Source organism: Microcebus murinus, chromosome 8, assembly GCF_040939455.1.
Source record: "Microcebus murinus isolate Inina chromosome 8, M.murinus_Inina_mat1.0, whole genome shotgun sequence".
NCBI lineage: Eukaryota > Metazoa > Chordata > Mammalia > Primates > Cheirogaleidae > Microcebus > Microcebus murinus.
Window position 1 is genome coordinate 44,693,337 of NC_134111.1, and position 12,473 is coordinate 44,705,809.

General features: G+C 33.9%; 1 protein-coding gene across 3 annotated transcripts in view; it reads right to left on the reverse strand.

Moving 5' to 3' along the window:
* Positions 1-12,473, reverse strand: part of SCN3A (sodium voltage-gated channel alpha subunit 3) — a 120,441-nt gene that overhangs the window by 44,131 nt on the left and 63,837 nt on the right. Inside the window, exons 13-15 of one of the 3 annotated variants that reach the window (XM_012761182.3) lie at positions 7,115-7,315; positions 5,814-5,946; positions 4,140-4,378 (exon numbers count right to left, since the gene is read on the reverse strand). In XM_012761182.3, the coding sequence (XP_012616636.1) occupies positions 4,140-4,378; positions 5,814-5,946; positions 7,115-7,315 (573 nt within the window). Of the gene's footprint in view, positions 1-4,139; positions 4,379-5,813; positions 5,947-6,967; positions 7,316-12,473 lie in introns of all 3 variants that reach the window. The other 2 variants (XM_012761180.3, XM_012761177.3) reach the window with 2 other exon arrangements.

Here is a 12,473-nt window from a genome sequence, read left to right on the forward strand (position 1 = left end):
TTCTAACTTATAAAAATTTTATTTCACATATAAAACTTTTACAAGCAGCTGTTATTTGAAGTAGGCACTCTGATGATAGAAATATATTATTTAAAATGAGCTAGAAGCCATTCAGGTTAGATCTACAAATATCTCTTTCTACAGAAAATTATAAGGTGATCTTTTCAGCTCCTCTGAAACGAGCAGATCTCCTGCATTTAAAAATCTGTATTCTAAACTTATACTTATCTAAAATGTAATCTCATCATGAAACTTTTCTTTAAAAATAACATCTTAATTACAATTTGCAATTCAAAATCACAGCGTTATCTCATTAAATGTTTTCAGTTTAGACCCTAAAAAATCACTGGGATTATTTTTGGTACATTTTAGTCTAGTTTTAGCATCATCGAGTTAGTTGGAAATGTTTGTTATGATGAAGTTGTCTAACCTATTATGGTTGACGGACTTTTTCTTGCTTATTGAATCTCTAAGATGGTTATAATGGGTAAAATGGTTAAACAAAACAAAAACCAAAAAATACCCCACGAAACACACAGCATCTTAGAGAGACTCAGTAGAGATTCAAGGTCTCTTGATACTCAATTTGATCAATCCAATCAACAGAGACTTGATGTAATTTTTATGTACCAAAGAAACAGGATACAAAAAGGGTCACATTGATCCAAGTCAAGACTGAAAATTTCCCAACTCTTTTATAGTCTTTTATTATCAATTCAACTAAAACCTTGATGTCCTCATCTATAAGGCCATGTAGTAATTTGAAGAATAATAAACTAGTCCATAGAAATTCTAAATGTATCTTAATGAGCAAATTATAAACTCCCCCCAAAATATGACATGCTACCATATATGGTGTATAATGTAGTCCAAAGTCAGCTAAGTGCCTATTGTATAAAAAATTCTCTCTCTCTCTCTTTCTCATATTCTCTCTGCATATGTACTAAATATATAGGTTATTTTTCATATGTATAAATATTTCTTATAAAATTATTATAGGTATCAAATAAGATATTATATGAGAAATTACTTTGTAAACTATGCAGTGCTTTATTAGTATAAGACATTATTATTAATTATGGTAAGGAGGTTTCAGCTGATAGAGACAGTTTATATATTCTCTTATTCTTGTGGTTAGAAATAAGTAACTCAAGTCTGCTCCCTGTCATTTATGCTCTGTATTGTGATAAGCCTTGCTTCCCCAACACTAACCCGAATTTACCAATGATTCCCTCCAATCAATCTACCAGTTAGTGTAGTATCAATTGACCAGTTATCAGTCTCCCATCCTACTTTCCTACCTCATCATTTCAGTCACTATCCATAACATAACATTTTAGAACTGGGAGGAACATAATACTCTCATTGTTTATGTGTGTGTCAAGAAAACAGACCCAAGGATCTAAGTGACTTTTTCAGGACCACACAGATACTTAGCATGAATGCCTAGACTAGGACCCAGATTTAGTGCTTCAGTCTAGTGATTTTCCACTCACTCATCCTATAATCCAACCTCTTATCCTGTGCTTCCATACTCAACTGCTTCAACATTGGAATTCTATAAAACTTCAATTTCCTGCTTCACTCTGGCAAATTTCCAAAATCTTCCTTCACTTGTTCAACTTCCCTAATTGTCCAATATCCTGGGAAAAATACAAGAACTAGAGCAGACATATTTTCCATCAATATTGCAAAGAAAGGTCCAAGAGGTTAATAGCATATGTATGAGGAAGGAAACTATTTATTGAGCACATGCTAGATGTTTTCACATTACCTCATTTGACTTTCACAACAAGTCTGGGAGATGGGTATTATTATACCATTTTAGTAATAAACAAAGTAAAAAACAAAGACTTAGATTGTTTATCAGACTTGGCTAAAGGCCATATCATTAGTACGCATTGGCAACTGAGGTCAAATCCAGTTTCACCTGACTCCAAAGCCTGTAGTCTTTCACAAAAACATGCTAGCTGAGGCAGCCTTTTTGAGTAGGAAATAACGAGTGGGTTTGTACTGAGTGATCACTATGTAAACACTGGGAGAGACAACAGAAAAATGGGACATAGCCTTTGCCATCGAGTCATTTATAAAGGATTTGGAAACCAAGAATCATACAATAACAACAAAATATTTAATATTCAACCATGTTTTGTTCACAAATGCATTAGGAGTTAAGAAAAGCATGCTCAACATGGGCTGAATGTCATATTAGAGGAAATAGGGCTGGAGTTGGACCTTGAAGAATATGAAGAATTGAGTGAGGTGAGTCAAGTCAGGATACTCTAAATGTGAATGTAGAAACAGTGAACTGAAAATGATTTTCCTATATGTAAACAAATAAACATTTGTGTGGTATTTGTATGGTACAGTGACAAGATTCTTCTGACAAGGCCGATGGTGGCCAATTAAGAAACAATGAACAATGAATGAGATAGTCTAGGAAAGATGGGATCAGATGAGGAGTCTTAAAAACCAGATAAAAGAGTGTTGAACCACAATTGCAGACAATAGATATTTTAGTAAGGTGAAAGCATACTGAATGAAGAGTACTAAAAATATTTTAGTAGTAGTTATAGAATTTAAAAAACAGATATCTCGAGAGAAAAATAATGGGTCTTTGTATCAAGCTGTATATAAGAAATAAAGGAAACTAAGGCAAAATGTCTGTACTATTTCTATCCTTGAGGCTGGAAGGCCACTACTAGAGGTAACATAAGACTGAAGTTAGATTGATAATACTTTCAATAAACTATGGGAAAGATGATCTTTCAGTTGTGTACATATTATATTTAAAATATTTCTTGAGCAATGATCTATAACAGTTGGAAATATAGGCCTAGGACACAGCTTATACCACTGGAGAGGGTAATTCTTAGAGTTGTTGATTATGTAAAACTATTGACTCAAAAACATGGTCTTACTAGGCTTAAGAAGAGAAGTACAAGAAAGGAATCAGAGAGAGAGAGAGTGATCAAATCAAGGAAACAATCAGGAAAAAAAATATTATTGCAGGTGCCAAAGATGAAGAAAATCTCAAGAATATGGTGGGTGTTCCACTGAATCAAATAATGCAGAGAAGTTGAGGTTACTTATTAGGATACACATTTATGCAATTCTACTGGCAATTGCTCCTCTGCCTGCATGATTACTCAGGACAGCCATGTTTTCACGTGATCCCTTCCAATGCTGATTAAATCAGAGGTGAGCATCTGACCCGAATTATGCCAAAGAAAGTCCTATCATGAGTCTTTGAACTGGAACTCAAAAAGAGATCCAGCCTTTTTCCAGTGCAGAAGCTGTAATACGTAAAACAAGTGAGTTATGACTGAACATTTCCTGACCTAAAGACAAATGCTGCAGTGAACTTCTGAGCTATACCCTAGCCCTTGATTAAAGTTGTTCCTGAAACCTGTGATATTAGCCTTTACATGGTAGTCTATGTTTTCCTTCCATTCCATGAGTCAGTCTTCCCATTTCCCCTTGCCCAAAGTTTGTTTGAGTTAGTGAAGAGAAAGGTCTTGATTAATAACCTATGTAAAACACTTCTTACCTGTTTGTGTGTTTTAATTTTTCATATAGATTTAGGAGGAAATGGAAATTGGCACACACAGATACAGATGCATGCATGAGTAATTTGAACCGAAAGTATGGCTAAATTACAAATGCATTTTTACCAACTATTTCTTCTCTTGTATCAATATCACTGAAGCATTTTATTAAGTAATTCAATTAAAAATACCTATGCCCTTTTTAAATAGAAATCAATCTTTAGCTTGTTCCTTTAAGGAACATGATTTCTTAGAAGCTGTGTGGGTTAAAACTACATGTTTGTGGAGCAAGGATTAGATCTCATGGTTTCCCTGGGCCCACATTTCCAGCAAGAAGAACTGTAAAGATTTTGAGGAGTTTACAGCAATCAAAAACCATGATCAATCAACACAGACACTGGCCTAAACAATCAGCATGAAATTTTAGACTGTATCTTTGAAATTCCCTGTAATATTCCCTTAGACATTTTTTCCTATGAAGAAAGATAATATAATTTTGCAGGTTCATAACTGTAAGAATGGATTTTTTTTCCTTTGTTCTATTTCTCCCACCCCTGCCAAAGGAAATAAATAAACCTCAAATGAACTTACCAGGTTTCCTACAGACAACACACTACTGAATTGATCAGTCATGGGGTAGTGCTCCATGGCCATAAAGAGGGTATTTAAGACAATGCAAATAGTGATGGCAAGATCAACAAATGGATCCATAACAATTAAATTCACAAGACGTTTTACTTTTAACCATGCATCACAGCAGTCCCAGATCAAGAACACATTGGCAAATCTATACCAGCATGGTGGACATTTTTGTCTAGATTCTTCAAGTTCTGGGGGCACAATAAAGAGGAATAGTAGTAAATAACAATAAAATGAATTATTTTTACTAGTAGATTATTATTTGATAAAATTGATGCTTATACCTGCAAATAGACATTCATATTACTCAGCTTAACAAACTTGAGAAGACAATTCCATTAAATATTTTCAGAAAATGTTCATTAAAAATATCATGCACCACCTGGAGGATGGACATGCTTGAAGCTCTGACTTGAGGGGAGAGGGGAGGCAAGGGCAATATATGTAACCTTAACAACATTTGTACCCCCAAAATATCTTGAAATAAAACAAAAAAATATATCTTGTAGATTAACTTTTTTCTCTCTTAAATATAGAAAATAAACACTTTGAATTTAATATTTTGCTTCAAAATAACTAAATTATGATAGATTAAATTGCTATATTCTTCTCAAAACAAACTTTTAAAATCAGCTTTATAGGACCGTTCAATTTATTAAATATTAGTAATTATTGTTTCCTCTAAAAGTATCTTTTATGAACACTGTCTAAAGATGTGATCCTTATTAATATGTGTGATCCATTCTCTCCTCTGTTTCCACATCAACACTGATCTTACATACAATGAATGTGGTATATCCTTCTTTTCAGTATAGATTCAGACCCAAATCTACTTCTGTGGTTTACTCTTATTTTGTAGAATAAATAAAATAAATAAAATAAAATAATTATTATGTGACTGTTTGGATATCCAATACACCAATAGGGCATGATACAAAATGTAACTGATGAATCTAAAGAATTGACTTACAAAATTGCAAAGCTAATGTAGTATCTCACCCAACTCCAAGGAGTAGGGACTATTTAATGTATGAACAAGGAGGTAACAAGGAGGTAATAGTTGCTGCCCATTCCTGTGTTTTGAAATAAAAAAGCATTTGTGTCGGTGGGCCTTTGGAGCAAAGTAATAATTTCTATGTAGGTAGAAGATGGAGGGGAGACCTTTTTAAGGGTCCCTGTTGGGGTGGATTACACGTTTTGATTTGTCCAACTCATTCATAGCCAAGTCCTTCCCCACCCCCATCAACACTTCTGTGTCTGGAGAACAGACTAAAGCCTGAAAGAGATGTTTCCTTGTGCTTCTGTATACCAAAACTTAAAAGAGGAGGAGTGTTTATTCTATTTGCATATGGGTAATGTAACATAAGAATAAATACTCACTGATAAAATATCAAGTGGTGAAATATCACTCTGCAGACATGATATGGATCCAAGTCAAAAAGAAGTAAGGCCAATATTAGTTTTTGTAATCAATGTGATAATAATATACTTCTATCATGTACCTAGATCTATTATACAGTTCCTATCTTAGGTGGTTCTGATCTTCAGTAATTCTATGAGAAGAAGGACTAGTTCCACAAAGCACATAGCCATAGAAGGTTGACTATATCATGGCTTGCTTCTTACCCTCCATTGTGTTGGTCAGAATGCTGGCTATGCTCATGGCTCTTTGCCTTCCAGAGGAATCCTCCAGCATCTCCATTGAAATCTGGTAAGAACTTAGCCTTCTCTTTCTGACTTCCGTTTCAGTGGTGGTACCCTGCAGACCAAATACTGATAGCTCAAACCACCCTTTTCAATGAGTAACATGACACCACATAGCATTTCTTCGGAAAATCATGCTACATGCAATTATTCCAAATAACAATTTCAAGTAATAATAAATGTTCAGTTATTGTTAAGTTATGAACTTAAACTTTTTTAAAAAGTTATCACAGGTGATATTCTTTAAGAGGAATTCACCAGTTGCATGTAATTGTATAACATAATCATGCTATAGAAATATTTTAGTTTAAACTGTTAGAATGTTCAGAAAAATTTTTCATAAATATGCTAGAGTCATTTTTTTTTGTTTCACTCAAATAAAAATTATTTTTTCAGTTTCTATCAATGACTAATAACCAGATCAACCTTCCCCCCCAAATAAATATTATGATTATATAATTTCAAAGCTGAATTATATTTTTTGAGGCTATATTGGCAATATTGACATATATGGGCCAATTTTTTTCCATGCACAAACACAGATGTACAATGAAATGTGTGTGCTTTCCTGAGACTTCTTTAATCATTTTTGTATGCCATCCTATAAGAAATCAACACATTTTATTTTAGAGTCATTTTAAAATAGCACTGTAATATTGACAGTTGTATGAAACTGCCCATCATCAATAAATTGGTTGTTATAATATTTAATTTTAAGAATATGAATTTTTCAGAATATGAATAAATAGTTATGCAATTCTGGGTGAATTGATAATAAAGATTTAATTGTCAAAGTGTTCATTATTTTGTGTTGATAGGTCTACTGAATTTGCAGATATGTATTTCATACCAGACTCTAAAAACTGGGCCCTTTTAACCTATAGCATTTGAAAGCTAATGGTCCCACACAATTTTCAATTGGTTCTCAAGATTCTACTGTTTTCCATTTGATTAATCATGTATTATTTTTAAGGACTTTCACTTTGGGGAAGCAGGACATCTATCAGGCTAAACTGCCCAGGCTTTATTTCAAATTTGTGCAAACTGTCAGTAGTAGCTAGGTTATCTATTATCACCTCTGGCTGAAGTGGTCCAGTAGGTGACGTTAGAGCTGAAGGTCCACCCACCAAGGAAACCACACCATTGCAATCCACAGTGCTGTGCATCTTCCCATTTGCTGGAAGCCCTGGCACCATCCTGGATGACATACTGGCCTGACTAACGTTACTGTTGCGTCGCTCTCCGTGTCTGTGCGGCACAAACAGTGAGTCTCTCCTGCTTTCGCTGTCTTCAAATGTGCTGTGCTCATCATCAGCAAAGTCATTTTCAGATCCCACATCCTTTGCCCGACCTCTGAAGCTGAAAATGCTTGTTTTGCTATTGCGTCTTGGGGAAAACAGGGAGCCACGGATACTCAACAGAGACTAAGGAGAAAGCAAGGAAGAAAGGAATCGGGGGCGGGGGGGGGGGTTGGGAACATAATTATTTAATAAAAGTCTTAATATGGCAGAATTGATTTGCTTTTGGGTTAGAAGAGTTTTGCTCTTAAACGTGGGTAATCAAGTATATCGAAAACATGTATGTTTTGATATTTTCATTAAAGCAAATTTAAGTGCAAACAGTGTTTTTCTGACTAAGAATCCTGGTTTGCAATTTACGAGGCATACAACCACTTCATTTAATCTTCACTTCCATATTGTTAGGTAGATTGTGTTACCATAATACTATAGAGGAGGGACCAGAAGCTGGAAGGGATAAATCATTCTTTTTGGTGGGAGCAGTGGTTAAACAACTAATAAGTAGGTAGCTTCCACTTCTCAATGCTATGATCTTAAGAGCACACAACCTGGACAATAAGTTTCAGCCCAAGTGAGACTGCTGGCTCAAATTTAAAATATCTGTGGCAAATATTTTACCTCTGAATAAGTATTTTTAAAAAACTATTATCTTTCCATCCTCTTCTTTTGGATTCTGAAAGGCAATTAGTTTATTCTCTGGAACTGTTTGTCTCTCTACACATGAGAATTGAAGTCACGAAACTTACCTGTGATGCTGTCTTCCCAATTTGCTAACAGTTTTCCAAATGTCAACTGTCTTATTTGAGAGACTATAAGTCATAGCAAACACAACAGAGAGGATTCCTAAAATGCTACATAAATTACTCTTCTGCTTTGAAAGTTAACACGAGCTTTAAAAAGCATAACATATAACACGACTTTAGCAAAGAAGATGATGTAGAAGACAGCTTATTCTTCTAATTTCATTTTAATTTATGAAAAAGAACTAGATGATTCAAAACATTTTTCGTTACAGATATTCACAAATAAGTCATGTAAACTGTTTTCTAGTACCAGAAAATGAGGAGTTAGCTCGAAGCTCCTTCTTCTACTTTCTGAATGGATTTTAAACTAGCAACGCCAAATAATTCTGTGTTTGTTCTAGTCTCGCAGATGGTTTGTAGAAACATCTCTATTCAGTCTCCAGAGTGTTTGCTTTCTCCCCTCATCATTAATGACATTTCTCCTTGCTCCCTCTCCTTGGTCTCTCATTCCCTTTCCTATCTTCACAGCCAAGGAAATCTACATCCATACATATACATACACATATGCATACATATACATATGCATACATATGTAAGTGCCAACAGCAAACATTCCTGGACTTTCCCTTTCTTCTTCTAAGCTTTAGTGTAAAACCAAATAAAATAATCTTAGTGGAAAAAAAATCAAAAAAGGCAGACTCTAGCAAATTTATTTTTGGTTCTTCTGCCTAATTAGGTCATGCTGATTTTCTTAGGCCCCATTTTTAACTTTATTTTTATGGCTTTTCCCAAGACCGTAAGGTACCAGAATAATCTTTGCTGCCCTCTGTCTCAGTGATATTCTGGTAAGATATATATTCATTAAGAAGTGCAGTGCTTCTTTGGATTTGGTTAGATGCTCCACAGGAACTATTGGCTACCCAGCTTGTCCAGCCTGAACCTGTGTCTGTGTGACAATCAATTCTTGGAGCAAGTCAATCTACTGAATGCCAGACAGGAGACTGATTTCTTAGCAAAGTGACCAAGAGATTGGACCATGTGAAGAAATTAATTCACCCCTTCATTAATAAAGAATGCTACTGCTTTTAATTTTCTTAGACTCAATTTAAATTATCGATATAATATTGGTTATATTCAGAACTATTAATACTATTTTGCAGCTTTAGTGTGTATGTGAATCACTGTGAGAGTTAAAAATACATATTTTTTGCTCTCAGCTTTTGGAATTGGGATTCAGTAAGGAGGAGGTAGGATACTGGAATCTGAATTTTTCACACACATTCCAGGTGAACCTCACCCTACACTCAGAGAAATACTAACTTGGTCATATACTCATTTGTAGTATCATTCAATGTAATCGCCTTACTATACCTATGTCATGAAATTGTCTCTGGAAACTGAAAATCTGTCTGCACAAATTGGATGGGGTTCTGTGGTACGTGTGTACATACATAATGTATTTGGTACATGCCTTTAATTTGCATGTTGTTATGCCAGGGTATTTTCAAAAGCGTTCCAGATCCTTGAGCTTATTTGAAACTTCTATTCACTCTCTGGAATGTATAATAATGGGTGTGAGTACAGCTTTCAAGGCAACAGAGACCAAAAAAGAAGATAACAAAAATAGTATTCAGAGAAAATAAACCAAAAATAACACACTAGAAGATGCAGCAGAGAGGAGGGAATACCCACAGCTGTGGCAATACTTTCTCTAGGGAAAACCAGCTTTTATACTTTAAGGACTGAAAGACATATTTCTTTGCCTCAGACATGCCCAAACTAATATCACAGGTATATATATTTTTTATCTTGTTCCAGGAAAATAAATACAGGCTTTTTCTTAATTTTCAGTAACAAAAGGGAAAATAAAAGAAATTAGATCTGTAAGACTCAATCCTGCATGTAGGGCTTGACTAAAAGTGGGTTGGGAAAAGTCAAGATGCAAGAAGAGGCAGGGAATTTTAAGATGTTCTGGTGGAAATATATAAGGCGAATATTTGTTGGAAATACTTAGTATTTTCAGTTTTCATTGTACACCTTTAAGTACTTTTTATTTCGTACTATAAACTTGTATTATCTACTTAAACTAAAATAATGTAATAAGCCTAAAATAACATTTAAAATTTATGTTAGTAGAGGGCAGCGTACTCATAATTTATGCTCTCTACTTTGACGTTTTCAGAAGATGCATTTGTTTTGAGCAGTATTTCATGTCTATTTTATGCTTCCTGTCCTCACCACCTTCACTGACTCTCTTTCCTACCAAGGAGAGTCCTTTCGTGTTTACAAAACCAGAAATTGGAAGCTCCTTCTGGCATATTTCTGCTTGTTTGTTGCATTAATGCTCTCTGCCTTTCTTTACTGAGATATGCAAATTGAATGCTAATAGGTTATTTCTTTTACTTTTGAAATTATCTATCATCTATCTATCTACAAATATAAAATGAACTACCTATAACATATGTATGTGCTGATTCTGTTTTTAGTATTAAAACTCTGGCCATCACTTAACCTCCCTCTGCTTTGCCCCTCTGTTGTTCATTCAGCTCTAGCAACCCAGGCCTCCTACTTGCTCCTTTAACATTCCAGCCATACTGCCATGTTGGGGCCTTGTACTTTCTTTACCATCAGCCCGGAATGCTATTCCGTAAGATAGTCCTTTCCCTTGCCTCCTCTAAATCTTTGCCAAAATGCCTCCTTCACAGTGAGACTTTCCTAAAACACTCTATTTAAAATTTTATTGCCAATTATGGACCCTGTTCTCCTTTTCTTACTTTTTTCTCCTTATAGCACTTAACACCTTCTAACATAGTCTATAACTTATTTATATTGTTTATTGTCTGTACTTATCACCTTCTATCATAGTTTATAACTTATTTATGTTGCTTATTATCTGTCTTTTCCTTTAGGAAAAGTTCCACAAGGTCAGTGAATTGAATCTCTTTTGTTCATTGAGGTATTTTCAGCATCTAGAACAATTTCTGTCATGTAGTAGGTGATCAATAGATATTTATTGATTGAATGAACTAATCCACAAGTTTTCCTTTGAGCACAATGACGAAATAATAAAGGAAATAATACTATTGTCAAATTCAAGTAAATATGTTCATGTAAATATTGCTACTATGCATATCCATTTGTAATTGAAGCTATTCGAAGTTTTGTTTCCCCATTTAGAATTCATTCACCCATTTTAACTCAATAATAGATTTATTCTTTGTTATCTAGGTTTTCTATATATTGCTTAGTGCCTCAAAACTCTGTAAGACAGGCATTATTACCTTAACTTACAGAAACTTTACAAAGTGACTAGACCAAGGTCACAGAACGAGTTTGGAGTTGAGATATATATGAAAACGTTTGTGACACCAATCATTATGCTATAGTATCAAATATTCCTAATCCTAATCACTCCTAATAATTTTAAGAATGAGAAAATATCAGGGGTGACTGGTTAAGCCAAAAGAAAAAAAATGGTCTGAGAAACTGAGTTGCCCTCCAGATCTTCAAGTTAATCCCAAATGTGTTATACTGATATAATACCATATTTTATATTTGTATTATACAAGATAGTAGTAGTTGAATCTCTTGATACTGATATTCTCTATAGGAAAATGGTTTTTATCTCGTAACTCTTTGTGCGTTCCCATCTATTTTGTGCTAATATGAGAATACTAGCCTTAAGTTATTAATATATTTTCTTTAAAAATTTGTATTTACATATTAAATATAAATTATAAAATAAACAATCACTGATAACATGCATACCCCCTTTCCTCCCAACCAAGAGCTAAATACTATATTGAATTTTGTGTTTATCACATCTACAAAAATTTTTTTTTCTTTATAAAAAGGATATCATACCTTTTGGTTGCTATATAATTTTTTGATTTAAATTAATCAAGAGTATCTCTCAATGCATTATTTTTAGGGTATAACCCTGAATAAGATTAATATGATTAGAAGAGTTTATAATTCATAGCACATGAAATTTGAATGAAACCAAATAGTATTCAAAGTTTTAATTATTCTTATCACAGATTTCATAACTATTCCTTACATCATGCAAATGTAAAGAATATATTAGCTTACTAACCCATAACACTTACTAAACAACAAAAAGTTGAAACTGATGTTTCCTCTTTTGCTTGAAAATATATTGAAAAATTGGGTAGTTGGCATTAAATCAAAGCAAAAGTAGACCACTTTCAATGTTGTCCTTTTAAAGAGCATTTAGGTCATAATTTCATTCCAATGTATCATGTTATGACCCTATACCAGAATAATGGAGACTCACCACAGTACAGTTCTCATATCAAAGGATAAAGGCAAAATCCAAAGAGACATTTCCTTTCAAAATTTATACATAGGTTATAGTCACAACCTCAGATGATAAAGGCAGACACCTACACACAAAGAAGATAAGTTTATCTGAGGTCTCAAAATGAAAAATATAAACAAAAGATTCCAAATCTGTCTCACTGAAAAATCTGATAAGTAGGTTGTGCCCAAAAGATAAAAAGAAGAGATTAAGAAACATG